This window comes from Nicotiana sylvestris, chromosome 9 (genome assembly GCF_000393655.2).
Source record: "Nicotiana sylvestris chromosome 9, ASM39365v2, whole genome shotgun sequence".
Classification (NCBI taxonomy): Eukaryota; Viridiplantae; Streptophyta; class Magnoliopsida; order Solanales; family Solanaceae; genus Nicotiana; species Nicotiana sylvestris.
This window is the reverse complement of record NC_091065.1, coordinates 10,877,643-10,905,418: the sequence shown is the minus strand read 5'-3', so window position 1 is coordinate 10,905,418 and position 27,776 is coordinate 10,877,643. Positions and strand designations below refer to the sequence as shown.

Sequence of the window (27,776 nt, the reverse complement as noted above, 5' to 3'; positions counted from 1 at the left end):
GAATGCATCAAAATCAAATATAGGTTATAGGCATGAATAAGACATACAAAATACATGAATATGTATAGAGAATTCACTTAAACGGATAAATCTTACACCTTTATGCTCAAACTCATCAGCTTGTATTATAAAATTAGTCTACACACACGAACCATAGTATAATAGGTGTCAAATGACTCTAGAGGGATGGGTTTAAATATGTGCATAAACAAGAACATAAATCCATACGCCCTACGTAGGTATAACATGTCGTACTGATACCTCAATATGAACGTGAGTCCACACGCCCTAATAGCTCAACAACACTCAATAATCTCCAATAAGCAGTGCGAACAAAATATATGCTGATAAGGTGTGTATATAAAACAATGTATCACTACATAGTTCCACTATGTAAAATAGGTACATAAAATTTATAATATTAAACTAGCATGTGTAAGATGTTAATAATATTATTTTAGCATGGATAAGATACTCAAGTAGTCATACAGCAAGTAAACACATGCGACAAGTAAAGACATGTAGTAAGATGAGGCATAATAATGTGTAAAACCACCCCGACCATAAGTAACCCTTGGTACTCTTATATATGCTCGTTACCTTGTATATATATTACCTCCAACCACGTAGCATCAAATATTCAATCAAATCAAGGTTAGGCAAAGTACAAAATCAAGGTTAGGCAAAGTGCATACTTTTAAACAAGTTTCAAGAACTACTTTTTCTTTCACAATTTCTCGAATCTAGCCAAAGAATACTCAATGAAGTCACATGTAGCCTTAGAATTCAATTCCATAAAGCAAAGAGGGAATTTGAGGAAAGCCAACAAAAGTCAACTCAAAGTCAAACCCCATCAATCATAGTCAAACTCAAAATCAAAGTCAAATATCATTAACCTATAATGAGTCCAAATTTACGTTTAGATTTCCAATCTAAGGTCATTAAACATTCATCATTATTTATAAAATAGGTCGTTACAAATCACTAAATGAACATACGAAATTCTCAAACAAAAGAAAGGAGTACTACTAAAACTCAAAATGACCGATAGGTCGTTACAACGCTGAAAAGGGTGAGCAAAAAAAAGAAATGCAAATTGGAGGAAAGGAAGAGGAAAGGAGAGGAAGAGGAACGGTTGTGGAAAAAACGAAGAAAAGATAGGAATGATAATCTAGGGCTTTTTGTTACTGGGGAGAATATTGAAATTAGGAAAACTTTTAAGGGGGAAAAAGTAATTTCGTTGGTCAAACAAGAATATCTTTTAAACCCAAAAGTCTTTAGTTGGGAAATCCCAATTTACAGTTTTTTTCACTTGTTTTAAGCATTTTAAACTTTTTAAGCACTCTTTTATTCTCCAAACACCAAAAAAATAATAATAAATAAAAAGAGCATAAAAGCAGATTTGACCAGCCTTTAAGCCAATCCAAATACCCAATTTCACTACGAGACCTCAAAAACTAATGAAAGTAAGCACACACAGAAATCGAGATAATTCAACATACAATATCATTTTCGACAAAGGGAGTTTGAATCCTCCCCTGATCATGCCGAACTATGCCTTACAAAAAGAACTAAGTGGTCGCTGCAAAAATAATCCAGTTCAAGAGTCCGGAGTCGAATCCCACAAGGAACTAACCTATTTTCTACAACTTTTCAGTATCACTAATCATAAGCTCAGACAACTTTCAGAGTTCAAGAGTTGATTTATAGACTAACAAAATTTCCTTAACAAAGGAAAAATGACAAAAAAAACTATCAGTTAGCAAGAATGAGGTTGAATCAAGGATATAAAGATCTATGGTTTATGATTTCCCTAATTGTCGGATTAATTCCTGACACGTTTCCTATAATCTCGCCGTAACATTATCTAAAGATGAAGAGTTCTTTCTTATCGCAATTATCTCTCAATCAATTACAAAAACTTACTAGAAGTATTCTCTCGAGCTACTCTAGTTGACAATTCGCACAACTCATCTATATTGTGCCAAAGCTTTGTTATCTCTAATCCCGCTTTATAATTCTAGTAATTAATCTCTTAACTTACTCAAAAGTGGCGATGTTCAACAACAATCTAATCAAGTATTTTTTTCTCAAGCAACACAAGATAACTAGACACGATGGATCAAGGGACCTTCAATTAATCCCAAGAAATAAATAGTTGAATAATTAAAGAGTAATAACAGCTCAATTATATCAAAACACAACCAAGACTTCATCCAACAATTGGTTCCATCAACCCTAGATGACGAGTTTAGCTACTCATAATTGGATAGATAATCATAGAAATATCTAAGAGCATTAAACTACAAATAAAGGGAAGAGGAGAGAAAAACTCAAGTGACTCGTGCATCCAAAGTACTTCGTAGACTCTTGCCTCTCTAATGATGTCTCTCCCTTCAAAAAATAACTTTAAGAGGTATTTATAGGGTAGGGGCCAAATTCTACATGTCTATAACTAGTGAGGAATTAAAATTTTCTCGGATAGCATCGTCAACGTGATGCACTATTTCGGGCACCAATATTTCTACGCGAGGAACTATATATGACGCCATTGTTTCTATGCAAGGCACTATCTGGAGCGCCAATGATAGTGCCATAAACAATGCCTTGCACTGTCTATGGCTACGACTTTTCATTGCCTTATACATCTTCTTTTATTTCTCTATTTTGTAGCTCTAAAGTACCATTTCGTGCAACATTTCTCCAATTCATATCCAAACATTCCTACACGTGAAATAAGATCTATTAAGCGCAATTGTCGCACAAATTAGCATCCAAACAATAAGCAATTAGGTTAAATAACGTCAAAATATATGGAATTATCATATGACATCAACACCCCACACATAAATATTGCTAGCCCTCGAGTCAACCAACTAAACACTTCCTCTTCAAGGACCCAACAAACCTCACATTTACAACATACTACACCTATGCTCATGGTTGATAGCAAGAATTAAGCACTAACGTATACTGTCAAAATACACTTCGCATACTTATGCCCAATTTCAAAACTCTTAATATAGGAAAAACATGATTATAGCAGTCCTACCCTCAAAAAACTAACTCAATGTCACACTGCAGTCGAGGATTGAATACTTAATCTAACAGAGAGGTCTAATAACGCTACCTATCCTTTGGACTCAATTTGAGAATCAATAGACTCAAGCCAGTAAACCTTTCTCTCTCTTCTCTTTCTCTCTCGGTGCATTTTAGCGTGAATTGCTAACCTATGCTCACCGTAATGGGGAGAGCATGAGGATGGCCATCAAAGGTTACTAAGCTGCTCATTGAGGAAGACAACAGCTCAATGGAAGGAAGGACTCTAAAAATGGTGAGATTAGTTATACCAAAACCTCTAACAATTAGAGGTGATGGTACTATTACATTGAACAAAGCAAGGGTCAAAGAGGCGAACATCACAATTGAAAGGAAATTGAGTGAGGAAACATCAATACACAAAGGAAAGGAGCATGCAACACCGAATTTGGTGATCTGGCCAACCCTACTAGCTCGAAGTGGAGAAAGCAAAGCATTATCAGGTACATGGACAACACCGACTAACATGCAGAAGGTATCAAGCTCAGAAGGACCAGTGCAATAACAGTTGCAAGCTGTAGATCTGAAATTGAAGTCTGTTCTAAGTGAAAACACCAATGGAATAGTAGCTCAAACTTGAGGTGCACAGAGGAAATTACAGTTTGAATCTGAACCAAAGCTAGCTAAGACATGGTCGATGTTGTTTGAGGATAATAAATTGGCAAAAGGAGGTATGGATCTGAAGTTTATACGCCTACTATTGTTGAGGCTGAGGTGATTGTAGAACTAGTACAAGAGGATATTGATAGTGAAGTACACAAGCAGAAATATGCGGAAATAATATATGTCATAAGGGGATCACCTTCGATTGGGGATATGAATAAATTCATAGCAGGACAAGGGGATTTCTCAATGAAACTAAAACTATATTATCATAATGTTGGTTATTTTTGTGATTAATTTTTCATGTTTGAAGGAGAGGGACATGGTGATGTATTCAGGGCCACATATGCTTAACAATAGACCAATTATTATGAAGGCATGTACTGCTGAATTTGACTTTGATGCTTAGGATTTGAAGACAATTCCCATTTGGATCAAACTGTCTAACTTACCTCTATGTTGTTGGAGTGCAAGTGCATTGAGCAAAATTGGTAGTGGTTTCAGCCAACCAATATATGCAGATACTTGTACTTCAAATACTGAGACATTTTCATATGCAAGGATATTGATAGAAGTTGATGTTACTAAGAAGTTACCAAATGTTATTAAAATAAAAGATCCAAAGGGCAGAATCATGGCACAACTTATATAGTATGACAGTAAACCTACATATTGTTCAAAATGTATGCAAATAGGCCATAATTGTCAACGAACGCAGATCAACACAATAGGGGTAGAGTAGAAAACAGGACAGCGACAACAAAAGACAGTGGCAAAGCAGAGAACAGAATGGAGGCCTATCAATAATGAAACTGGATTACAAAGCCAGCATCAGCAGGAGGCCCATAGGAAAATTGATAAGCAACAAGTGAATAATGATAAAAAAGAAAGAAGTGGAGATTAATGACAACAAGTTAAAAGTAAATCTGCAGCTAAAGGGCAAAAAACACAAGAAGCTGGGCAATGCATTCAAGTTCTGAATAGTTTCAACAGCCTAGTGGAGACATGACAAGAACAAATAACAAGAGGAATAGTTGAATGTAGTACAAGTAGATGGGTGGAGGTGGAGAGGTTGGGACAAAACACTTTAGCAACATCAACTTGATAGACACATGGAATGTAAGAGGGTTCAATAAAGTGTTTAAGCACAAGGAGTTAAAGGTGTTTATGAGGAATAATAAAGTTGATATGATAGCAATATGTGAGCATAGAGTAAAAGATACAAAAGCAGATAAAATAGTTGGGAAAATACTACCAGGATGGGAATGGAGTCATAATGTGTCAAATACATGTAAAGGAAGAATCTGGGTAATATGGAATCCAAATGTGTTGCAGTATACAGTGTTAGATAGACATTCCCAGGTTATACATGGCAGTGTGAAGATTTTGAAAACTAATAAAGAGTTTTATTTTTCAGCAATCTATGGATTATATAGTGTGCAAGACAGAAAATCACTATGGGAGGTAATTAGGAACTTAACAGGATAATGCATGGGACCTTGGTTTCTGATGGGAGATTTTAACTCTATATTAGGGGTTGATGACAAAATGCATGGAAGTGAAGTTCAGGATAATGAAACAAGGGTTTTTAAAGAAGTTATAGAAGATTGTAGTTTGGCAGAATTACCTAGAGTGGAGAAGACATATACATGGACAAATGGTCACATGTATAGAAAAATTGATAGAGCAATAGTTAATGACAGCTGGATGATTAATGTGCCTCCTAGACAAGTTCAAATATTGAACCCTTTGTTCTCAGATCATTCTCCATTGGGGATTAAGGTAGAGGTAAGTTATGATAACAAGAAAAGGCCCTTTAAATTCTATAATTGTATGGCTGATCACCCTGACTTTGGGGAGATTGTGGAAAGCAACTGGCAATGAAGAATAGGGGTATGGAAGTTGTATGGAAGAACCTGAAATCTATAAGAGCTGCTTTGAAACAATTAAACAATATGGAGTTTAAGAATGTCAAAGGGAAGATAACTACCATAAGGAAGGAACTGGATGATATACAAGGTAGAATGAAGATTGCTAATCCAACAAGTGATCTATTTGAAGAGGAGAAGGAACTACTACTACAACTAGAAAATTGGGATAAAATTGAGGAGTCCATCTACAAGCAAAATCAAGAGTTCAATAGTTAAAGTTGGGAGATACTAACAGTGCCTACTTCTTTCCTAGCATGAAAGGAAAGAAAGTACAAAATCAAATTACAAAGCTCACTAATAGTAATAGGAATGTGTTGACAGATGGAAAGAGTATTGAAGCTGAATTGGTTGAGTTTTATAAGAATCTATTAGGAACTGCAAGTGGCAGCATACCAGCTATTCACCTTGGCTGGATAAGGAATGGACCAGTGATAACTAGAAGACAACATTTGCATCTCATAACTCCTTTCACAAAGGAAGATGTAATGGATGCACTAAAAGGTATAGATGATGTGAAGGCACCGGGGGTGGGGGTGATGGGTTTAATGCATTTTTTTAAGAAAGCATGACATATTACTGGAGATGATATTGTTGCTGTAGTATTAGAGTTTTTTTACTACTGGGAGAATGTTCAAGCCTATCAATAACACAGTAATTACCCTTATACCTAAAGTAAAAAGTTCAATCAGAGAGTATAGACCTATATCTCATGTTACACTACATTATATAAGATCATATCCAAAATGTTGACAACTAGGTTGAGGCAAGTGATGAATACACTAGTGGATGAGAGTCAAGCAGCCTTTGTTCCAGGAAGAGGCTTGATAGATAATGTACTACCCAGTCATGAATTAATAAAACGTTATGGTAGGAAAAGGGTTTCACCTAGATTCATGATTAATATTGACATGCAAAAGGCATATGACTCACTTGAATAGGTGTTTTTGGAGCAACTATTAACTGGACTGTGTTTTCCTAAAGTATTTATAGGATAGATTATGGAGTGTCTCAGAATTATATCATACTCCATATCTATTAATGGTAGTCCTACTATGCCATTTGAAGCAAATGAGGGGGGGGGGTTGAGGAAAGGCGATCCAATATCACCACTATTATTTGTATTAGCAATGCAGCACCTGACTAGAATCCTAAAAAAGTTGAAGGAGGAACCTAATTTCAATTATCATCCAAGGTGTGAGAAACTGAGCATTGTTCAGCTCAGTTTTGCTGATGATTTGCTGCTATTTTGTAGAGGTGATGTGATGTCTATACAGCTATTATGTGAATATTTCAATAATTTTTCAAAAGCTTCTGGACTTGTTGCAAATCAAAGTAAAAGTTGCATGTATTTTGGTGGAGTTTCAACAAAAGTGCAACAGGAAATTATTCAAGCTACTGGTTTTACCATTGGTGAACTTCCTTTTAGATACTTAGGAGTTCCTTTGAGCTCAAAACGACTGTCAGTGAGCCAGTGCTAGACTCTACTAGATAAAATATTTTGGAAAGTCAAACAATGGACAGTAAAATTCTTAAGCTATGCAGGAAAACTATAGTTGATAAAGCGTGTGTTAATTGCCATCCAAGCTTTCTGGTCACAGGTCTTTCCACTGCTAAAGAAAATTATATAGATGATTGAAAGTATATGCAGGAGATTTCTCTGGACTGGTGACACCAATGCAAGTAAAAAAGCTTTGGTGACTTAGGAGAAGATGTGCAGGCCTAAATCCAAATGAGTACTAAATATCATTGATCTCAGTACATGGAATAGAGCAGCACTATTAAAGCACCTATGGAATATTTGTATGAAGAAGGACAAACTATGGATAAGGCGGGTGCATATTTATTATATAAAAAGGAAGATTCCATGGAAAGTAGCTATGAAGCAAGCTTCACGGATTATTAGGAAGATACTACAGACTGGGAAATATATAAATGAAGCAATGTTGGATATTGGGAAGGCGTTAGGAACAAAAACATTCTCTATCAAGGGAATGTACAATCAATTGAGGGGAGATTTCCCAAGTGAAAATTGGAGCAGACTATTATGTAATAACAAAGGTTGTCCAAGGTGGAAGTTAATATTATACCTTGTTGTGCAGGAGAAGCTATATACCAAAGACATATTGAGCAGCTGGGGATTAAAAGTTAATCCAAATTGTCCACAATGTGATCAAGAGCTGGAGAGTCATCAACACATGTTCTTTATATGTACATTCTCAGTAGAAGTATGGGGAAACTGTTAGCATGGATAGGACTGGTACGAAGGGTAACTGGCTGGAATGAGGAGCTCAAAAAAACATCAGAACATATGAAAGGCAAAGGGTCGAAAATCATGCTTTACAGGATGTGTATTGCAAATGTTGTTTACCAGATATGGATGGAAAGAAATAGAAGAATTTTTCAGCAGGAAAAGAGAAGCAGGGAAGCTATCACAAGACAGATAATATATGAGATACATTGTATAGGACATGGACAGAGTAACTTAAGGAAAGAACTTCAAAAAATTAAATTTCTATCCTTAAGAGTTGTTAGAGAAAAAGTATTGTACTGAGTTTGGGGCTGCATGTCCAAACTTAGTTATACTGTTATACTTGTACATATTTACTTGGTAATAATGATTGTCCAATTACCAAAAAAAAAACTACCTATCCTTTGTGAAACCATGTGCCCTCACAATAAAACAAAGAGTAAGCAATCCACACATCCAAATCACATGATCGAATATATTTTAAGGACTCACCCATATGAAGAAGAATCACTCTGTCACGACCCAAAATTTAACTAGTCGTGATGGCACCTAACCAACTAGATAGGTAAGCCAATAAACAACTATCCAAATTAATGAGATTCATCAAGAAAAGAAGTGATAATACAACTGCTTTTAGACAAGAATTTCTCAAGGTCCGGTAGTACAAATCACGAGCTTCTAAGATTTAAAGTTTACAAAGCTAGTGTAAAATAAATACATCATTTGTTCAAATTATACATAAATAGATTTTTCATAAGTCTAGAGCTACCATGAACAAGAGGAAACTATAACCGGAATACAAGTACGCCTTAAATGCTAGCTCCCGTTGAACACAACAACATCAGTATCCAACATCTGCACACAAGATGTAGAACTGTAGTATGAGTACAACCGATACCATGTACTCAATAAGTAACAAACCTAATCTTAGGTTGAAAGTAGTAACGAGCTGGAATAAAGGTTGAAGTCTAACACCAATAGCTAACAACAATTCACAACAACATAATGAAGGTAATAAAAGAAGTAACTCAGAGATAAAAAGCTCATCTCCTTCGTGTTCCATAAAAATAGGCTTGCTTTTCAAGTATATTAGTGAAGACCAAATCTTTTACCGAAATTGCCAAAATAATATGAGTAAGTTTGAAAATTGTGATTTTTCCCAAAGGCTTTTCAATAGGTAAATGTTTCATTTTCAAATGGCATGAGAAAAATACATCTCTATTCCTACAAGTCAATGTATGCATGCCATCTATAATACCATGCAGTGATAAACCCATATGCATACTCTCGATGCATCAATGCACTCAGTCCTCCCAATCACTTAGTCCTCACAGTCACTCATACCTTACAATCACTCAGTGCTCACACTCACTCAGTCCTCCCAGTTACTCTGTCCTCCCAATCACTCGGCACTCGCACTCAGTAGGTACCTGTGCTCACTAGGGGTGTGTATAGACTTCGGAGGGGCTCCTTTAGTCCAAGCACTATAACAAGTCAATCATGGCATAAATCAATAAAACATGATGTGGAGTGCAGCCCGATCCCATAAACATCATCACCATCAGGCCTTCGGTCTTACTCAGTCATCAATCTCTCCAGTCTCTCGGGCTCACAATGTCATGAAAAATCAGCCCAAAAGAATGATGTGATGTATCAATAAATGATAATAGAGACTAAGATATGATATGCACATGAATATGTATGATTGAGTATGTAAATTCAATGTAAGCTGATAACTCAACAACAAAAATGACCTCGGTGGATCCCAGCAGAATAAGCATGTAGCCTAAACATGGTTTCTAACATGGATCACACCTCAATAGCTCAAGTACGTAGAAATTTCATGGTTACAGATAAAACAAGGTAACTATACAGTACCACAGAAATAACGAAATCACAATTCACATAGTGTATGCCCACACGCCCGTCACTTAGCATGTGCGTCACTTCAACACCAATCACATAACACACAATTCAGGATTCATACATTCAACACTAAGTTTAGAATTGTTACTTACCTCGAACAAGTCAAATCCAATGTCGAGCAAGCCATGTGATGCTCCAAAAATGCCATCACGTGCGTATCGAGCTCCGAGTGGCTCAAAACTAGCCAAAAGCAAGTCAAATACATCAAATAACGTCAAAGAAAACAAACTCAATCGATAAAGGTCAAATTTTGAATCCAAATCCAAAAATCGACTAAAAGGTAAAACATAGGCCTGCGCCTCGGAACCCGACAAAACTCATAAATCCTGACAACCCATTCAATTACTAGTCCAACCATAGTAGTTTCACCCAAATCCGACTCCGAATCTATGTTAAAAACTCAAAAATTCACTCTATGAAACATTGGACAAAACCCCCAATTTTCTCTTCAAAATTCACAATCCAATTACCAAAAACGAAGATAGATTGACAAAATATAACTAAAACCGAGTAGAGAACACTTATCCCAATTCATATGGTGAAAATCACCTAAATAATTGCACAAATCCGAGCTCCCTAACACAAAATATGACCAAATAAACAAACCCTTGATATTAAATATTTTTGCCCAGATATTCTTTCTCGTTTCATGTGTTAAACGATCCCAAAACTCACTTTTAATGCTTTCAATGGATTCTTTGTAAATTTTCAGTCAAGTTAGACTTTTGAATCACTCCATTTGACCTTATAATGAAGGAGATATGTTGGTTTCAATATTTGGAAATAGTGCAGATTTTTAAATATGAAATCAGTGGCAATTTCGTAATTAATCTGAAAAATCTTCTAATCCAATTCATAGTAAAATGATCATAAACTCCCCATATGATGTCCAAATTTGATGATTCTTTTTTGTATGCCTCCGTAATTAGGATATGGATCTAATGATTCAATAAAAACAGAAATTGGAGCTCATTTACTTAGTGTGGTACTATTTATGCTTGACAAAACGACGTCGAAACATCGAAAACAAGCACAACACAACCCAAACCTATCCGAAACTCACCTGAGCCCCTCGGGACACCCTCCGAACATACCAACAAGTCCCATAACATAACATGGACCAACTCAAGGCTTCAAATCACGCATAAAACATCGAAACGACGAATCGCACCTCAAATCAAACTTAATGAACTTTTGCCTTCAAAAAACTCGCGCCGAAACATATCAAATCAACTCGGAATTAAATCAAATATTTCACACAAGTCCCAAATGACATAACGAAGCTATTCCAATTCCTGGAACCACAATCTGAATCTGATATCCTCAAAGTCAACTTCTGGTTAAACTTATGAACTTTCCAAACCTTTAAATTTCCAGCTTTCGCTAATTAGTGTCGAATCCTTTTAGAAATATCCAATTGCAAATCTGGGCATACGTTCGAGTTCAAAATCACAATCCAGACCTAACAGCACCATTAAAACTCCGTTCTGGGGTCAAATTCACAAAAGTCAAACTTGGTCAACTCTTCCAACTTAAAGCTTCAACAATGAAATTCATTCTTCCAAATAGATTCCGAATAACCTAAAAACCAAAACTGACGATTCACACAAGTCATAATACATCATGAAAGACACTCGTGCCCTCAATTTACTGAGCAAAGTGCAGATGCTCAAAACTACCAGTTGGGTTGTTACATCATCCCCCACTTAAACATACGTTCTTTCTCGAACGTGCCAAGAGTCGCTCCAAAGCTATAAAATCACCGTGTAACCTATCCATGCACATATCCGAGGGTGATCCCACATCACCGTAATCCATATAAGCCTGACGACACAAACTAACTGAAGATCCTTAATTCAACCTTAGCCCATAAACCTTGGAATCCAATTTTCCAACATCCAAAATTTCCTATAAGACCCAAATCTCGCATCTATACCTATATAAGTATGAATAAATAGCATCGGGCTTTAACTATAACCCAAGACATAATCACATGATATACCACATAACTCAAATACTCGTATCAGTAATTTCTAACCACCGTAGCTGCTTAAAAATAATTCGGTAATGGTAATAAACCTCATATCAAACAAAACCTCGTTCTAAAACCTTCGTACACTGCATATGATGAAAGAAACATGCAGAAACTTATAACAACTCATCAGATCAACAAGTCATAGAGCTCTCCTTCCTTTAAGAAGAAGTATAGCCAACTTCTTAGCCGACTTTCGATATTATCCTTCAAACATATTGTAATCAAATTCGATAGTAATCACTTCAGGCCCAAAGACTCCATCTCATCAAGTACAAGCTACTCTACTAACATGCAACGCCAACAATACCTAGAATCACAAACTGTGCAATCCGTGCACCAATAAGCAACAATCCAAATGTACGCAAATATCGAAAATGACTCAAATGAGAGAACCATCACCCAAGTTCAACAAGTACCACCACCAACGCAATGCTATGAACCCATCACACATGGTAGAACCAAGAAACACGAATCAATCACCAAGGATCATATCCCAACATTACTTTGTTGCAATGCCTGACCCTTTCCAAACATCGGTTCATATGAAATACCTCAAGCCACAATGCTCAAAATCAACAACCACAAGCAATTCAACGTCAGGTACACAAAGTGCATGGCCATAATCATGAAGAAGAAAACAACACAATGTACCATAACCGTTAAAGGCCATAACCGAGGTGCAATCAGCAATTCCACACCACAATAACCCTTTCACTTGAATTCTGTTATAAGGCTCATACAGAACCATATCATGCATGCATATAACCAACAATCACAACCTCTCGTAGCATAGAAGAGTAACACATAGAACATATCAGAACACGAACACACTCACACTAATTGATTGCCACACCTTTCTGCAATAACGATGTTAAGTCAACAAATTTGACCCGGTGTAGGATACACATAGTCATTAGGCCTACCAATGAGCCCCCAAATCAACCCTAATCATCCACAAATAGATAAATAACCATCTGAAAGTTCACAATGACCTAGCTATAACACATACTATCATTTGGCTAACTTTGGCCTATCTTAATAGTCTGCAACCCTGAAACAATCTGCTACTGAGAACTCCAAGTCTCCAAATTAATAGAACACACGAAATATCATATCTGATCCCAAATCCACCGCCTGAATGTCTAACACATCTCCCATACACGATAATCCCACTTGGAATACTTTTGTACTTCACCCGTGCCACATAGTAAAATCTAAATATCAGCAGTAGATCAACCCAAGGAGTACCACAATACCAATGAAGTATCCAGAAGCCATAGCATAGTGCGCTTTCAGAACTCTTCACGGGTAATACCAAATAGCAACATCATTTCCCAAGTCATCTAAAACCGTCCATGTTGCCTAATAATTCATGACCTTCCTTTCAAAACTGAACTGTGACCTTGCACACATACATCTTAATCCCACATAACACACTACATCAATCATTCCATCATATCAAAAGTACAAGAATCTCATAATCCACTTTGAGTTATGAGCAAACTATATACTCAATTAGCCAGGAACTTTTCATTTGATCCCATCCAGGAATCACAATACGCAACAGGTTCCTCATGCCAATTGAAAATATACATCTCAACTTATGGTAGAAACCATCGATAACACTTTGAAATCTATTTGCACATAACCCAGCTATCAAAACTAAATACCTCTAACTCAACCAAGCCATGCAAGTCACCAAATCCAAGAGTAATGCCACAAAATACCTGTAAAGACTTACCATGTCACAAGTACCCAAAGAACCTATCCTACCATATCCATTATCATGCTAATCCAACCCACTACTAAGATATCCTATTGCTCTAACTTCCTTTCGAATTACCTTCCAGTTAACACTTCTCTTTTATAGAACACCACGATCCTTACCCAAAACTCACCACAAGAGATCCTAGCATAAAATCACACCGCCCTAAGGCCCATAAGTCGATGTATTCCCTCTTAACCACCCCAAAAAATACCACAAATGAGATGCGCACTCTGAAGAGACCTTTTGTGAATCTGAAGCGATTTTCTTCAACTTCTTGATACTGAAATGTGGAATCCATAATGGTACAGAAATACCCCGAGACTCCATACCATCCAATGTAAATCTCATATTCTAGCCATATACAAATCAAAAAAATTCTCAATTGCTACATATAAAACTTGGATCCATTAGAACCTTCTCGAGAGTCATCCACTCTACTCAAATATCAATCGCACTTCCCAAAAGGGCAGAACAAATTGTGGCCCATTAGTAGACAACACCCAAAGAAGTAACCCCATCTTGACGTAACCGAGCAAATTCCTACACTACGCACACTACATTCCTCATGAGTAAAGAGTCAATCATTCCATGATTCCTATATACCCATAAAGTGTAATACATTAGGCATCAACAAATTCCTTGCTCAAGTCATCCTCAAACCAGCCTCTACAAGTCATAGTCGATCCACAAGTGTGACGCGGATTGAAGCCAACCCGACACATAACCATGCAATCAAATAGTCAAATGCAGCCTCTCCCACTTGGCTCAAAGCCATAGATCAAAACACTTGATAACTCACAATTCACATACTCTATTACTGCCATAATGCCACAGTGAGATTCAACTAAATCCTTTCTAAGCTCAGGTAACACAAACCATATAATACCTCAAATCATCTACTAAGCTCGCTTTCATCCTCGTGACACTCAAGGAAACTTTCTCAACCGATCTAAACTCAAATCTCAACACATATATCCCACTGCTATAAAAAAAAGCCTCCACATAACATCATAAAGATCACACATTCGTAGATTACCCCGCAGGTGATAAGATACCTACTCGACCTCAACTGGCATCTCTATATACCTTTTCAAAGCCACAACTACTACGCAATCACTTAATCTTCAAGAATCTGAACTCATCAACAAGACCTAAGAATCTAGTTCTCTCCACAAATAAACAACATGAAAGATCCTCCAATACATTTATAACTTAAGACTATACGTCACATCAAGATAGGAAACAAGTACACAATAGTCCCTTTTCACATCCCAAGCAAACCCTTCCCATCACATTCAAACCATATGAACACATCTCACAGTCATACCATACTTATTACGTATCCATCTAGCCTCTCATCGAGCCTTGAATTCCACTTATAGGGACACTACTAGACGATAAGTTCAAAAGCACGTGCTTATATAATCGAAATTCCCATGCTCAAGCTACATCAAAAACCCGACTCAAGTCCTACAGACTGGCCCATCATTAGCACACTGAAATAACATCTCACATCTCATCCATGGAATCACAAGTCGTTGATGTACAGCAGATATCGAGCGCTCACATGTGCTTACCAATGCGTGGAAGAAATTCAAAGAGTTATGCTTGAAGCTGAACCAATGTCGTACGATAAGGAAAGAATGATGGAAAGTATATCCTAAATGTCATGTAGCCTCTTGAACATAGGTATGGACGTCATAATACCAATATGCAAGACTCTACTAGACACTTGCTCATGACTTGTACAACCTATGAACCTAGAGCTTTGATCCCAACTTGTCACGACCCAAAAGAAGTGATAATACAATTGCTTTTAGACAAGAATTTCCCAAGGAGTGGTAGTACAAATCATGAACTTCTATGATTTAGAGTTTATAAAGCTAGGGTAAAATAAATACATCATCTGTCAGAATTATACATAAATAGATTTTTCATAAGTCTAGAGTTACAATGAATAAGAGACATCTATAACCAGAATGTAGGTACTCCTTTAATGCTAGGTTCCATCGAACAAAGCAACATTAGTATCCAACAACTGCACACAAGATGTAGAAGTGTAGTATGAGTAAAACCAACCCCATATACTTAATAAGTAACAACCCTAACCATAGGTTGAAAGTAGTGACGAGCTGGAACAAAGGTTAGAGTCCAACACCAACAGCCAAAAATAGTTCACAACAACATGATGAAGGTAATAAAAGAAGTGACCCAGAGATAAAACGCTCAGCTCGTTCACAGTTCCAGAAAAATTGGTATGCTTTTCAAGTTTATCAGTAAAAACCAAATCTTTTACTGTAATCACCAAAAAAATATGAGTAAGTTTGAAAACTGTGATTTTTTCCAAAGTCTTTCAACATGTAAATGTTTCATTTTCAAATGGCATGAGAAAATTACATCTCTATGCTTGCATGTTAATGTATGCATGCTAATTGTAATACCATACAATGATAAAACCATATGCATACTCTCGATGCATCAATGCACTCAGTCCTCCCAATCACTCAGTCCTCACAGTCACTCAGAACTTACAGTCACTCGAACCTCCCAGTCACTTAGTCATCCAATCACTCGTCACTCAGCACTTGCACTGAGTAGGTACTTGCGCTCACTAGGGTGTGTATAGACCTTGGAGGAGATCCTTCAACCCAAGCTCTATAACAAGTCAATCATGGTATAAATCAATAAAATACCTTACGGCGTGCAGCCCAATACCATAAGCATCCTCCCAAAGTACTGACCTCTGAACGACTCCAAACTATCCAAAAGAAACTCTAATACATCAAATAATGCCAAAGTAAACAAACCCAATCAATAAAGGTCAAATTTTTAATCAAAATCCCAATATCGACCAAAAACATAAACTCGGGTCCGTGTCTCGGAACTCGATAAAACTTACAAAATCTGACAACACATTCAATTATAAATCCAACCATACTAGTGTCACCCAAATTCGACTCCAAATCGAATGTTCAAAACTCAAAAATGCACTCTATAAAACTTTTGACAAAACCCCCCAATTTTCTCTTTAAAATTCACAATCCAATTACCAAAAATTAAGATAGGTTCACGAAATATAATCAGAACTATGTAGAGAACACTTATCCCAATTCATATGGTAAAAATCACCTAATAAATTTTCCACATCTGAGCTCAACTCAAAATATGACTAAATGAACAAACCCTCGATATTAAATATTTTACCCAGGTATTCTACCTTGTTTCATGCACCAAACGATACTAAAACTCGCTTTTTATGCCTCCAATGTACTTCTTGTGAAATTTCAATCAAGTTAGGCTTTTGAATCACTTCATTTGACCTTATAATGAAGGAGATATGTTGGTTTCAATATTTGAAAATAGTGCAGATTTTTAAATACGAAGTCAATGGTAATTTCATAATTAATTTGAAAAATTTGGCAACCCAATTCTTAGTAAAATAATCATAAATTCCTCATACGATGTCTAAATTTGATGATTTTTTTAATGGAACTTGATAAAGAAATTGTAAAGGATTTAATTTCATTTACTTGAATTGTGGCGGGTTACTTGATCGTTAACATGAATTTGAGCTTCTTTGTATATTAGACTCTTAATAACCCTTAAATCGGATGTTTATAAAGTATCTTCTCTTCTTGTGGAGCGGTCCGAACGCCTTGGCAATATAATAGATGTATCTATGGTTCGTGTTGTTCCGACCCTCGGCAGTGCACAATATATATATTTGTATTTTGGATCGGGTCGTACGACCTCAGCATAATTCGTGCATAATAATACTTGGAGCCCAATTATACTTGATATCATTTCATTGGCTTGATAAGTTAAATTGTTAAATGATGAAAATTGATTTGGGATTTACTATCAGTGAAATAATATTTTATTTATTTATTGTTATTGAGTTTTCAGTTTCATTTATGTAGCCCATGCTTAGTTAGAATTTTGGTATTTTATTGTTAGCCCATAGTGAGTGTCTAAAAAAAACCCTTGTAACTACTTCTTCTAGGTTAGATTAGATACTTACTGGGTATATATTGTTTATGTACTCATGCTACACTTCTGCACTAATTGTGCAGGATCTGAGGCAGGTGCATCTGGTTATCATCCCGTCGTGCACTCCTGATACTACAAGACTCTATGGTGAGTTGCCTTCCGATACTATTCTGCAGCACCCGAAGTCTTTCTTTTGCTTTTACTTTCTGTCTACTTTCATTTCAGACGGTAGTTAGTATTTTTATATATTCTACTAGTAGTTCCTACACTTGTAACACCAGGTCTTGAATATTATGCTAGAAGACACTTGGTGGTTTTGATTATTTACTTCACCTTATTTGCTTTTAAAATTGTTTATTTCTCATTTCATTAAATTTTTGACTTCTTATTTATTCAATAATTTCAAAAAATCAATTATTTCAAATTATTAAAAGAAATAATCACACGATTTGTTCACTGTTGTCCTGCCTAGCGGCAACGTTGGGTGCCATCATAACCTATATGATTAATTGAGTCATGACCGCATGGTATCAGAGCACTAGGTTTACGTAGGTCTCACAAGTTGTGAGCCGACGGAATAGAGTCTTGCGGGTCAGTGCGGAGACATCCGTACCTATCTTCGATAGGTTATAGCGTGTTAGAAAACTACTCTTTCTTCATGTCCTATCATGCAGTTGATGTTATACTAAGTATCTTTTCTCTTGTTCTCTAATAGATGGTGAGAACGCACACAACGGATTTTCCAGACCCGGGAGGAGCTGCTCCCCCTGTTTCCAGAGGTCGAGGTAGAGGTCGAAGGATGACTCCAACCCGTGGTAGAGGACGAGGACGTCCTAGGTGTAGCGCCCCCTCTTTTCCCTCCGCGGAAATCGGGTTCATGACATTTTTGGCATGGGGCAACTCGTTCCCTTTGGGAACGGGGTTTGCATTTTTGAAGAGTCACCACCTAACGATTTTAAGGTGCGTTAGGGCACTTATGGGGTTCATATACAACTACGTTTGATAACCAGAGATAGGGTAAGAGATTGAAATTATCCTAAGGGGAAGGTGTTAGACACCCCTCATGATCCACTAGTGTGGTTCCCGGCCAGACAGTTTTTTATGAATTTGTGCAATTATCTAATAAACAAGTAGGGCTCAAATAATACGGAATTTTAATGCACAAGTGTTTGAAAATGATTAATGAAAGCAAGGTTTTTTTTAAAAGAGTTACAATCTAAGCATGCTCATGAATGTAAAGGGGATGTCTTAGGTTTGTTTGTAATATGGATTACATTAATGTAATACCCGGTATGACACTCCTAAAAAGAGGGGCTACATGTGGTATTAGCGCACCAGTCATCATATCCATATCTACCCTTTCCCACCCCGTGAAGGTAATTAGAGAAAAGGTTGGTCTCGACCCCTATTGCATGCTGTCACTCGTCCCTTCCTATCAGTCCCGGATGAAGTTAAGACTCCTATACTATAAGGAGGTTCTAGGTAGACCCTCAGGTTTAAAGGCAAAATACTAAGGTGACATACAAAACAAGTAGGACTGCATTTAAAGGGGGAAAACATAGAAACAAGCAGAAGGCTCAGATATGCCTCCACAAATAATGCACATAAATAGCATGACTCATACACAATTAAGGTCTGAATTTAGAATCCTAAAGTAGGGTGTGTAAGTGATAACATCAGAACCAGATTTATTGCATGACTCAGAAAAGAAGTCCGAATCAGGTTTGCCTACTGATTTTAACAGTTGATAATTAAACAAAGGCAGTTCTAATTTTATTTAAGCAGTAACCTAAGGCTTGCCTAGGCGTAAAGCAGTATACAATAGTTATTCAGAATTATTAAGGCAGTTTGGAAATTATTCTTACCCTAAGAGCATGATGTTCTAGTTGGTTCGAATACAGAGATTATTACCAATTATTTAGAAAACATCACAATGTGAAAATTATTATTTACTACCTTTTCATGAATTAATAATTAACTAGGAGTTTTAAACAAAGTACAAACAAGATCCTAGAGCATGATATCTAATATGCACATGTAAATGGCAAGGTTGTTGAAAACAGAATCCCTAAGTTACGATTTCTAAATGTACACAAGAGTTGCAGAATTGTTGAAATACAATTTCTCAAAGTACAATAGTAACAACTTATATGCCAATGTTGTTATTGTCCTAGGAGCAGGATTTCTAAGTGATAAAACATGGATTAGTGATGGATGAGATGCTGAAGCAGGAAACAAAGATCCTAAGAGCATGATTTCTAATGCATAATTATGAATATAACCCTAGTAGCATGTTTTCTACCCTTGAACAACTATAACATGCATATTTACCATATCCCTTTTCACTAGCCACCCCAATACTTGTTTACAAATTATTACAGACCATATAATTGAATTACATGAGAAATGAAAAATAAGAAGTTACAACTATAGGAAGCCTGATTCTGACTTCCTCTCTGAGTTATGTAATAAACCACCTAAAATGCCAATATTGTTCAGTAGTCTTTCTCATATCTGGGTGTGTCAGAGTTCCCTAAGGACCTCAAGGGATCACGGGTAGTGCTCACACCCAGATTGCATAACCAAATAGAGTGAGTGCAGTATGGAAGGGCTAGCTCCTATATGTCCAAGTTCATAGGGAGCTCTAGGGTCCCAAGGTAAGGCTCACACAAAAGGGTAGAACATAGTAGTCTAAGAGTATATGTGAGAGTGCTTGACATAGATTTAAAGGAGTTGAGTTGGAAAATAGTTTTGAAAATAGCATGTTTGAAATAAGTTTGTAAAACAGCAGAAGAGTTTCTTAGTGAAAATAGTTTTTGAAAGGGAAAGGGGATAGGAGCAACAACAACACACACAACACAAGTTCAGAGAGTAGTACAGATTCAGCAGTTACAAACAAGGAAGTAAGGGTTGGGGACATAGAGGGCCCAAATCAGAAACACATAATTAGTCATGAATTAATGTTAATCAAGTACATTAGGAGACATACTAGTTGAGGGACATAAACAGGAACAAGGAAACATGTTGATTACATTTTTTGAACAAAGGAGGGCAGAATTTTAAGCATGCTGAGTAGAGAAGTAAGCAAGAAGTGCAAGTTAAGAGCATGAGCCATTAAGTCAGTGTAGAAAGAGACAGGGATTGACAAACAAGGGAACACATAGAGTTGAGTTTCAGTATTTAAAATAGGAACTATAACGACCCAACCGGTCGTTTCGGACATTTACACTCCTTTAAATTAATTTAATTCTTAAATATCCTCCTATGATGTATTATGACGTGTAAATTGTCAGTTTTGATTTTCAATTATCTCGGAGTTAGATTGAAATAATGAAATTTAAGGTTCAAAGCTAAGTTTAAAGAGTTGACCGGAGTTTGACTTTGGTGCAAACGACTCCAGAATGGAGTTTTAATGGTTTCAATGGCTATATATGATGATTATGAACATAGAAGTGTGTTCGGATATTTATTTCGAAGACCGTAGAAAAAATTGAAGCATTTTGGCAAAAGTTAGAAAAGTGGAATTCGGAAGTTTGACAAGAGTTGACTTTTCGATATCGGGATCGAAATTCAATTCCAAAAAATTAGAATAGATTCGTTATGTCATTTATGACATGTGTGCAAAATTTGATGCCATTCCGGATTGATTTGATAGGTTTTGGCATCAAATGTAGAAGTTGGAATTTGTCAGTTTCTGTGAAGCATGAATTGGAGTGTGATTTGTGTTTTATTGGGGTTTTATGTGAACTGAGACATCAACTAAGTTTGTATAATGTTTTAGGATTTGTTGGTATAATTGGTTGAGGTCCCGAGGGCCTCGGGTGAATTTCGGATGGGTAACGGAGTTGTATTTGGGCATTTCAAAAACGTTTCAACGCGTTTCTTCAAGCATAAGTTGTATAACATTAAGAAAATGAGCTCCAAATTCTGTTTTGACTGAAACATTAAATCCATATTGAAATTTCGGAGCCATAGCAAAAAGAATCGTCGAATTCGGACATCGTATGAGAGAGTTATGCCCATTTTCGTGTCGGAAAAAAATAATTTCCCATCGTCAGCGCCCAGAGTAGCGCTGGGCGCTATCCCTGGCGGTGGGATTGTTTTTAGCTACTGGAAGCAGTGCCACAGGAAGCGCCCGGCGCCACCTGTGCCGTCCGAATGGTAAAATGCTATAAAACGGGGGTTTCGGCCATTTTTACATACTAGGAGCTATGGAGCTCGATTTGGGCAATTTTCAGAGGCAAACTTCACCACAAAACTTGGGGTAAGTGTTCTTAACTACGTTGTGATTATATTCATTTATTAATATTCATTTTTGGGGTAAGATTATTGGTATTTCAAGAGAAATGGAGGGATTTTCTAAAATTCCATAAAATGAATTTTCAAGATTTGAACATCGATCTGGAGTCGGATTTGAGTAAAATTAGTGTGGCTGGACTCGTAATCAAATGTGTTGTCGGATTTTGTAAGTTTCATCGGATTCTAAGACGTAGGCCCCACTATCAAATTTTTTGAGCGGAGTTGGGAATTTTCACAAATTGTTAAATTGTAAGAATTGGAGTATGTTTTGATTAATTTACACGTTGTTTGACTAGTTTTGAATCATTTGGCTTGGAATTGAGGAGATTGGAAGGTGTTCAAAGGTTGATACGATGTAATGAAATTTTCAGAGTATTGTTAGCTTACTCGGCATTGGAGTCGGCTTGTTTAAGATAAGTAACTCTTTTAAACTTAGTGTTGAGGATATGAAACCCCGAATTATGTGTTATGTGATTGATGTTGAGGTGACGCACATGCTAGGTGACGGGCGTGTGGGTGTGCACCCTGTGAATGGTGACTCTGTTGTTTTCAGGACAGTGTATATTGGTCCTACTTTGTTGATATCTGTGTTTTCACCATGTGATAAGTAAATTGAGTTGTATATCATGTTAGATATCATGTTTAGGCTTTACGTCGATATTGTTGGGACCCATAGTGGTCGTTTATTGCTGTCATCTCACCGATTTCATTGATATTTCACACTTAGTCATATTCATTTATTCATATAATATCTCAGTCTCAGTTGTTATTATTGATGCATTAGATCATCATTTTTGGGCTGATTTTCATGACATATTAAGCCCGAGAGACTGGAGAGATTGATGACTGAGTGAGGCCGAGGGCCTATTTGTGAGGATGATTATGGGATCGAGTTGCACGCCGCAGCATGTTATTACTGATTTATGATTGAGTGAGATCGACAACCTGATTGATTTATGCCACGAGATGGCTTGTTATAGCGTTTAGGCCAAAGGAGCCCCTCCAGAGTCTGTACACACCCCCAGTGAGCGCAGGTACCTACTGAGTGCGAGTGCCGAGTGAGTGAATGGGAGGACTGAGTGACTGAGAGGATTGAGTGACAGGGAGGACTGAGTGAATTGATACTCTAAGAGTATGTATATGGTTTTGTCACTATTTTGCATTGCATTGGTATGCACATTTAAATATAAGCATAGAAATGCACTTTTCTCATGCCATTTTAAAAATAAAATCTCCTATTTTGAAAGAAAGTTTTATGGTAAAAATAATAGTCTTCAGACTTACTCATATTTTGGTGATTTCAGTGAAAAGAATCAAGTTTCACTATTATACTTGAAAAAGAAAATATTTTTTTGGGACTGTAAATGAGCTGAGAATTTTATTACTGAGTTATTCCTTGTGATGCTTTAATTATATTGTTATGAGATGTTACTGGATATTGGAGTGGACTCTAACCTTGGTACAAGCTCATCACTACTTTCAACCTAAGCTTAGGTTTGTTACTTATTGAGTACATGGGGTCGGTCGTACTCATACTACACTTCCTGCACATTGCATGCAAATTTTGGATGTCGACGTTGCTGTGTTCGATGGGAGCTAACTTGGAAAATGTACCGGCGTCCCTGTTGTAGCTCCCTCTTATTCATGGTAGCCTTAGATTCATTAAACTTTGTTTATGTAACTTTTCAAACAAAAAATGTATTTGTTTCATATTAGTTTGGTAAATTCTACTCTTAGAAGCACATGATTTGTACTACTAATCCTTGGGAGGTGTATAAGAGATCATTTATTTTTACTCAGTATGTTATATTTGTATTGGACTTGATGAATTGGCTTACCTAGCGGGATGGGTTAGGTGCCATCACGACTAGTTGGATTTTGGGTCGTGACAGATTGATATCAGAGCTCTAGATTCATAGGTTCTACAAGTCATGAGCAAATGTCTAGTAGAGTCTTGCGGATCGGTATGATGACGTCCATACCTATATTTGAGAAGCTACAGGGCATTTAGGATAAACTTCCCATATTTCTTTCCTTATCGTGCGGAATTGATTCAGCTTTGAAAGATAACTCTTTGAATTCTTTACACACATGCGCGTGTATGCATGTGAGCGCTCGGTATCAGTTGTGCATTGAAGGCTTGTAATTCCATGAACGATATTCAAGATGTGTAATTTGTTTTTCGGTAATGGGCTAGTTTGGAGGACTTGAGGCCAGGTGTAGACCGCAACTTACGCTCAGTAGTTTCAGTTGTAACAACATGTGTATTGAACTTATGTGTATGGTAGTGTTTCTATGAGTTGAAATATGTGGCTCGATGAGCGGTTGAATAGTAATATGATGAGTACGAGATGATTTTGAGATGTGTTCAGATGGTTTGAACGTGAAAAAAGAGACTTTTGAGTATATGACTCCTGTCTCGATTTTGATGTAGGGTCTCGAGTTATGAATGTGTTGAAGCATCTTTCATATTGTAAAATTGTGGGACAAATTAAAATTTTCATGTCTTGTTGATGAGTCCAAATTCTGAAAGATTAATTGATGGACTAATAGTTGTGGATGTGAAAGGTCATAGAGAGATGCCAATTTGAAGCTAAACAGGTGAGTTATCACCTGTGAGGTAAACTACAGATGTTTGATCCTTACAATATTGTGTGGAGAATTTTGTTTTCTTTACTACAGTTAAGGTTGTGGTATTGGGATTTGAATTTGAATTAGTTAAGGAAGTTGACCTGACTGTCACGAGAATGAAGGTGAACTTTGTGGACGATTTGAGAAACCATATAAGTTGTGTTTCATGAGCTTGTGAATAATTTAGTTAAGTCTCACTGCGGTGTTATAGCAGTAAATGAATGGGTATTGGGAATTTTTGAATTTTTTGATATATGGCTTTAAGCCAAGTGGGGGAGCCTGCTATTGACAATTCGATTTCATGGTTATATGCTAAATTTAGGTTTTGGCCTAAGACATACTTGTGGATTAGTTATAACTTGCATAGGTTGAGATCGAGGAAGACTAGAATAATGAAATTCCCTAACACGGATTATATTACGATTTATGAGTATATGAAAGTCATGGAATGAGTAAGTTATTAATTGTGAAGAATGTAGTGCATATGTAACATAAAATCGACGTGTGGTGTTAAGGCAGGGTTACTTCTTTGAGTCTTATTGTGCTAATGGGACATGTGTCATTTGGCCTATTTCAGTGGTGCAATTTAGATTTAAGCAGAGTAGATGACTCTTGATAGAGTTCTAATGGATTAAAAAATGTATATGTAGCAATTGAAATTTGTTTTGTATTCGTATACCACTAAAACTAATTATTTGCATTGGATGGTAACGAAACTTGCGGTAATTCTGTATGACTACAGATTTCGTATTCTAGTATAAGGGAGGCAAAAGAATGATTTTAAATTCACCTAAGGTACATTCAGAATGGGTGTTTCGGTTGTGGTACTTACGAGGATGCTTAAGGAGAATACAATGGCTTATAAGCCTTAGGGCCGTATGGTTTATGCTGGGATCACTAGTACTGAGCTTTGGGTAATGTTCGTGGTGTATGTCAAGTAAGAGTGACGACTTGACGGTAATTCGGAAAGGAATCAAAGAAATAAAATAACTTGGTAGTGAGTTGGATCAACACGATAATGAATATGATCGGTTCTTGGTGTACTTATGATGTGGTGAGGCTCTACAGAGGCCCATAGTAAAAACAACGAATGTGCTAAACTATTAGCAGGAATAGAAACCGCGACAGTTAAGAAATTACAGCCTTCAAAATAAGAACTGGCCAATCCATGGGTATAACATGAAGTTACAAAGGTTGTACTTGTGAACAAACCCCCTACAGTAAAATAGGCATAAGGAAAGAGCAATAGACAGGATCAGCCTACAAAAACGAAGTGGTCTCTCCGTAACCAGTCTTCCATAATATCAAATAAATCATTTCTGTCTTTGGTGGCAATATTCATGGGTTTTGCGACCCACATGACTTGGTAAAGTTAGAGGAATTCAGTTCTGACAGCTTGGCTAGTGCAAATAAATTGCAAGGTGTTCTTGGTGGTTTCTACCATGGTTTGAGATAGATATTTTCTACCGATGTGAGGAACATGTTGTGTATTATGATTTGTCCCTGGATGGGAGTAATTAGAAGGTTTCTCACTAATCGGTATGTAAATTGCTGGTATCTCATAATTGATAATGAGATTCTTGTGCTTGTCACACTATGACATGATGGACGTGGTGTGATGTGCTGGATTAAGCTTTTCATGTACAAGGTGACAATTCATTCTTCAAGGGAAGGTCATGAATTCTGGATAGAATAGTCAGTTTTAGATATTTAGATGAATGTTATAACTGCTCGGTAATCCTTGAGAAGAGGGCACAAAAAAAAGGGTGCATTATATTTGGACTAACAGATATTCATTGATTACGGCACTCACCTAATTGATTGACTAATAATATTCAGATTTTGCTATGTTGCACGGAAGAACTATGAAAATACTTATCGTGGGATGATCGTGCTTGATGGATGTGTTTGTCATTTGAGTGCTGAGGTTGTGATGTTACAGTGATTTATGTGATCTATGAATTTAGAGACTGGAGTTCTTAGAAATATAGTATTTCAAGAATTGCAGCATGTTTGATGTGAGTATTTTATTTAAGCTTAGTGGAGACACTGATTGCACTAATTGGTTGTGATAGCTACATGTTGTGAGTGTGCATATGTGTGAGGTTGAGCCCATGTGCGGGCATCGGGGCATGTATTCATACTCGGAAAAATGCTTAGGCTATGATATGCCTAGAGTGGAATATTGAGCTTAAAGGTATAATGTTTCTCGTATACATAACTTTGTTGAGAACTATCTGGACTATACTTGAGATTACAAAGAGGCTAATTCCAGAACAAACTTGGTAGTTACTAATTTTGCGTTAACTTACCGATTGAGCTGTGATATGTAACACCTCGTACATTCAGACTAGGTGTGGATATGCTAAATGGGTATTAATTTGATATTTTAGACGTATGAAGTCCTATCGGGATGATTATGGTTGGAAATAGTGGTTTCAAAACCAAGATGGAAAGTGAGGTGCATAAGATTTGACAAAATCGACTAAGTTTGCAGAAGGTTCATATTCCATCAGGTTTTAGTGAAAATGTGTATGGTATTTGGGAAAACCCATAGCATGAAAGTTGTAGACCTTTGAAATAGCTTTCCAACAATATATTATGGAGCCCAAACGGACCTCTGTGCAAAAGGTTATGTGCATTTTATATAACCATATGCGATATGCGCGCCGGTAGCGCGCCCATAAGCGCGACCGCGCTAATTTTGAGGCAGTGTGACTGCCGTTTAGCACGTTCAGTAGCGTGGGCAGGCCTCCAGGTGCGCGAGCGCGCTAGTGGGGGTTGTTTTAAAGATATATTCCGTCCCCCACAACCCCAAAACATAAAAACTTGCTCTAGAAAGAGGAACTCTCAAAAACCTAACTCCCTAAGGGTCCTTCCACTACCCAAGGTAAGTTCTAATAGTGATTCTAAGTTAATTTAAATATCCCAACATCTTATTAACATGGGTAAACCCTCCATATCATTAGATATTCATTTGGGGCATCATTGTTGATAGAAGAAACCCTAGAACTCGAATTCAAGAAGATTGAACGTCAAAAAGGTAATACTTCACCCTCTAATTGATTCTAGCATTGGATTAATGATTATTGACTCAAGTTCATGAGATGTGAGTTGATAGGTTTGATAGAAAAGCATGAATAATTATAGGTTTGGCTTGTTGATTGTTGATTATTGGTTAAGGGTGTTGTTTACCTTTTGGGTGATAAAGAATAATGTTAATTATAACTATTTGAGACTTTAGAA

The 27,776-nt window shown here is 36.8% G+C and overlaps 1 protein-coding gene across 1 annotated transcript; it reads left to right on the top strand.

The window, feature by feature from the left end:
• The first annotated feature begins 5,193 nt into the window (after positions 1-5,193).
• On the top strand, positions 5,194-6,202 carry LOC138877232 (uncharacterized). The gene is made up of 3 exons (XM_070156824.1): positions 5,194-5,490; positions 5,574-5,844; positions 5,955-6,202. Exons 1-3 carry the CDS (start codon positions 5,194-5,196, stop codon positions 6,200-6,202), a joined length of 816 nt encoding a protein of 271 aa, XP_070012925.1.
• Positions 6,203-27,776: the final 21,574 nt, after the last annotated feature.